This window comes from Hemibagrus wyckioides, linkage group LG02 (assembly GCF_019097595.1).
Source record: "Hemibagrus wyckioides isolate EC202008001 linkage group LG02, SWU_Hwy_1.0, whole genome shotgun sequence".
Taxonomy (NCBI): Eukaryota; Metazoa; Chordata; class Actinopteri; order Siluriformes; family Bagridae; genus Hemibagrus; species Hemibagrus wyckioides.
The window spans coordinates 20871009-20874994 of NC_080711.1; the positions used below are offsets into that span (position 1 = coordinate 20871009).

The 3986-nt window shown below is 36.4% G+C and overlaps 1 gene segment (V, D, J or C); it reads left to right on the forward strand.

Annotated features, from left to right (window-relative positions):
• LOC131362004 (Ig heavy chain V region 5A-like) lies at positions 1-831 on the forward strand. The segment is given in 2 exon segments: positions 1-149; positions 243-831. Coding segments are annotated over 2 exon segments (408 nt in total).
• Positions 832-3986: the final 3155 nt, after the last annotated feature.

A 3986-nucleotide genomic window follows, 5' to 3' on the forward strand; every position in this document is an offset into this window, starting at 1 on the left:
AAGCAAATCCAAGCATCAGAGCTGGATCTCACTCTATTTATATGATGTGATGGTGTCTGTTAAACTTTGGAGAACAGAGAAGACTCCAGTACAAACAACACACACCATGTTCTCTACATCTCTACTGCTCCTGCTGGCAGCTGCTTCTTGTGAGTGCTTTATCAAATTCATTCATTTACTAGATGAAGAATAAAGGTGCAGCAGATATTGTGTGAGATATCACCATGTGTTTTCCTCCACAGATGTACATGGTGAGGAACTGACTCAGCCTGCTTCCATGACAGTCCAGCCAGGCCAGAGTCTCTCCATCCACTGCAAGGTTTCATATTCAGTTACGAGCGATGATACAGTTTGGATCCGACAACCTGCAGGAAAAGCTCTGGAGTGGATTGGACTCATCTATACTGGTGGGGGTACAGATTACAGTGACAAACTGAAAAATAAGTTCAGCATCTCCAGAGACACTTCTACTAACACAATAACAATTGGAGGACAGAACATGCAGACTGAAGACACAGCTGTGTATTACTGCGCTGGTTACACACAGTGAGACAGAATAGTGGATTCCTCTTACAAAAACCTTATGAGACATGTTACACACATCCTCTCAATGCAACTAATAAATCATCTCAGTCACACTTTCACTTTCTTTCACTGGAATAAAGTCGTAATAGTTTGCAGTGTTTTAAAACACAGTCACACAAAATCTTTATTAAATAAAAAATAAAACATCAGTTTATTCTAAACTATTATTAATCCCTTCATTTTACAGGATTTTAACAACAGTTGGAATCAGTGTTTACTGAGTGGATTCAGGAATAATACAGCATGTTTCCAGCAGTGTGTTATTTGTGTTGAATATTACCAAATTTACACTTGATATGTAGTATGATATGAAAACAGAATAAAAAATACATTCTATCCTCCATTATCCCTCAGTCATTATCATGATGATGTGAAACCTCTGGTAGGTTTGAGTTTTACAGATTAATTAATTAAGGGAATGCTTTAATTTCTTTAGCAGGTGTGAAATATTTACATTTCATATAATAGGTTTATGTGAAATACTGAAGGCTAAAACAGAGAAATCCTCTCAAAGTCTACTGGATTAAGGGTTTTGCTCCTTTTGGTTTATTCAAAAAGGATACGTAAAAAAGAGAAGCAGATGCTTTATTTCATCATTCACACAAAATTCCCAAGATTTAACAACAGACAAGTTGTTAGCTCCTGACTAAATAAATTAGTGATTTGTGACCTGAATTACTTTTTTAATTAAATTCAGTTTCTATTAGACACACAGATAAAAAACTAAAAAGACATGAGATCTAATGAGTAAAGAGCAGAGATGAACCTGACAGCATGAAACACACCCAGAGTCTTACAGTAAGAAGCAGGTGTATCTGCAGATGAACAGCATGAGGACAGAAGACACTGCAGTTTATTACTGCACCCGTGACACACACTGATTCTTCCCCTTACACATACCTGCTATAGTCACATGACAAACCCACATTTTCTGGACATTTATCCTGATGTAATATTTATTTAATTCCCTGAATATATGTAATATATTTTGCATATATTCATGATGTGACAGACTGAGAACTGTGGAAGCAGTGTTCACAAATCTAGAGAATTGAGCTCATTGAGACTAATATTGATTTCCCAATTAACTGATTGGTTAAACTAATTGATTTAGTATTCTACCTCTGATACTGTATCTTTTAAACCATGCTGAGAGAAATGCTGCAATTCTGAATTCCTTTTTCATTCATTTTTATTGCTGCTTTACATGAGATCTTTTTTATTGACAGCATCTTTTTTTTCTCCTCTATGACTTTCTAGATCTGGATCATTTAAAACATGTCTTTTCTGCCACTAGAGGGCAGTGTGTACAAACTCAAACATCTCAGTCTGTTTCTATCTGTACATTTAGGCATTCTCTCTTTTCACATCCTGCTCTGAATGCATCCAGCATCATGACACTCAGATTAAACTGAATTACATAAAGCAACCTGTGTTGTGTTTTTTTTTTTGGAAAACCTGATTCCACAGAAAATTCTTAGGGAGTTTAATGAGCAAGATCAGTTGTCAAGTTTTATACAAATAATCACCTGATTGAATTCAGAGCTTACACACATCATAATCCCAAGATCTGCAAGTGTACATTATTATTATGCTAAATCTAATATTTATTCCTTTTTGGCTTCACTGAGACTTTAACATTTGCTTTGGAAAAAGATAAGAGCATTTGATGAAGAGGCTTCTGCTCCATTATAAACCCACACATCCTCCATCAGATGAATCTCCTCCTCATGATTTAAATACATTTCAGATACATTCACCTCCCATCATCAGCAGATAAGCAAATCCAAGCATCAGAGCTGGATCTCACTCTATTTATATGATGTGATGGTGTCTGTTAAACTTTGGAGAACAGAGAAGACTCCAGTACAAACAACACACACCATGTTCTCTACATCTCTACTGCTCCTGCTGGCAGCTGCTTCTTGTGAGTGCTTTATCAAATTCATTCATTTACTAGATGAAGAATAAAGGTGCAGCAGATATTGTGAGAGATATCACCATGTGTTTTCCTCCACAGATGTACATGGCCAGTGGTGGCTCAAGTGGTTAAGGCTCTGGGTCGTTGACCGGAAGATCAGGGGTTCCAGCACCGCCAAGTTGCCACTGTTGGGCCCTTGAGCAAGGCCCTTAACCCTCTCTGCTCCAGGGGCGCCATATCATGGCTGACCCTGCGCTCTGACCCCAACCTCCAAGGATGGGATATGCGAAGAAAGAATTTCACTGTGCTGTAATGTATATGTGACAAATAAATAAAGGAACTGACTCAGCCTGCTTCCATGACAGTCCAGCCAGGCCAGAGTCTCTCCATCCACTGCAAGGTTTCATATTCAGTTACGAGCGATGATACAGTTTGGATCCGACAACCTGCAGGAAAAGCTCTGGAGTGGATTGGAATAATCTATACTGGTGGGGGTACAGCTTACAGTGACAAACTGAAAAATAAGTTCAGCATCTCCAGAGACACTTCTACTAACACAATAACAATTGGAGGACAGAACATGCAGACTGAAGACACAGCTGTGTATTACTGCGCTGGTTACACACAGTGAGACAGAATAGTGGATTCCTCTTACAAAAACCTTATGAGACATGTTACACACATCCTCTCAATGCAACTAATAAATCATCTCAGTCACACTTTCACTTTCTTCCACTGGAATGAAGTCAGAATCGTTGGTAGTGTTTTAAATCAGTCGCACAAACACATTTTTAAATAAAAAATAAAACATTACTGAAAGAATGTTGATTCTGAACTATTATTAATCCCTTCATTTTACAGGATTATAAACAAAAAGTTGGAATCAGTGTTTAATGAGTTGATTCAATAATAATACAGTCTGTTCTCACAGTGTGAGGTGCAGTAATTGAAACAACTGAGGCGGCAGAGCTCAACAAATAAAGTTTAAAAAAAGTGAATACACAAACTATATTCTGTATGAGACTATCACTCATTATCAAATATCAAACACTCATTATAAATATTTGTGTTGAATATTACCAAATTTACACCTGATATGTAGTATTTTATAAAAAAAAGAAAAAAAAGAAAAAATATATCCTATGTTATCCTCAGTCATTATCATGGTGATGTGAAACCTCTGGTAGGTTTGAGTTTTACTGATTAATTAATTAAGGGAATGCTTTAATTTCTTTAGCAGGTGTGAAATATTTACATTTCATATAATAGGTTTATGTGAAATACTGAAGGCTAAAACATATTAGAGAAATCCTCTCAAAGTCTACTGGATTAAGGGTTTTGCTCCTTGTGGTTTATTCAAAAAGGATACGTAAAAAAAGAGAAGCAGATGCTTTATTCCATCATTCACACAAAATTCAATTTTTTTTATTTATTTATTTATTTATTTATTTTTCGATTTAACAACAGACAGGTTGTTGGC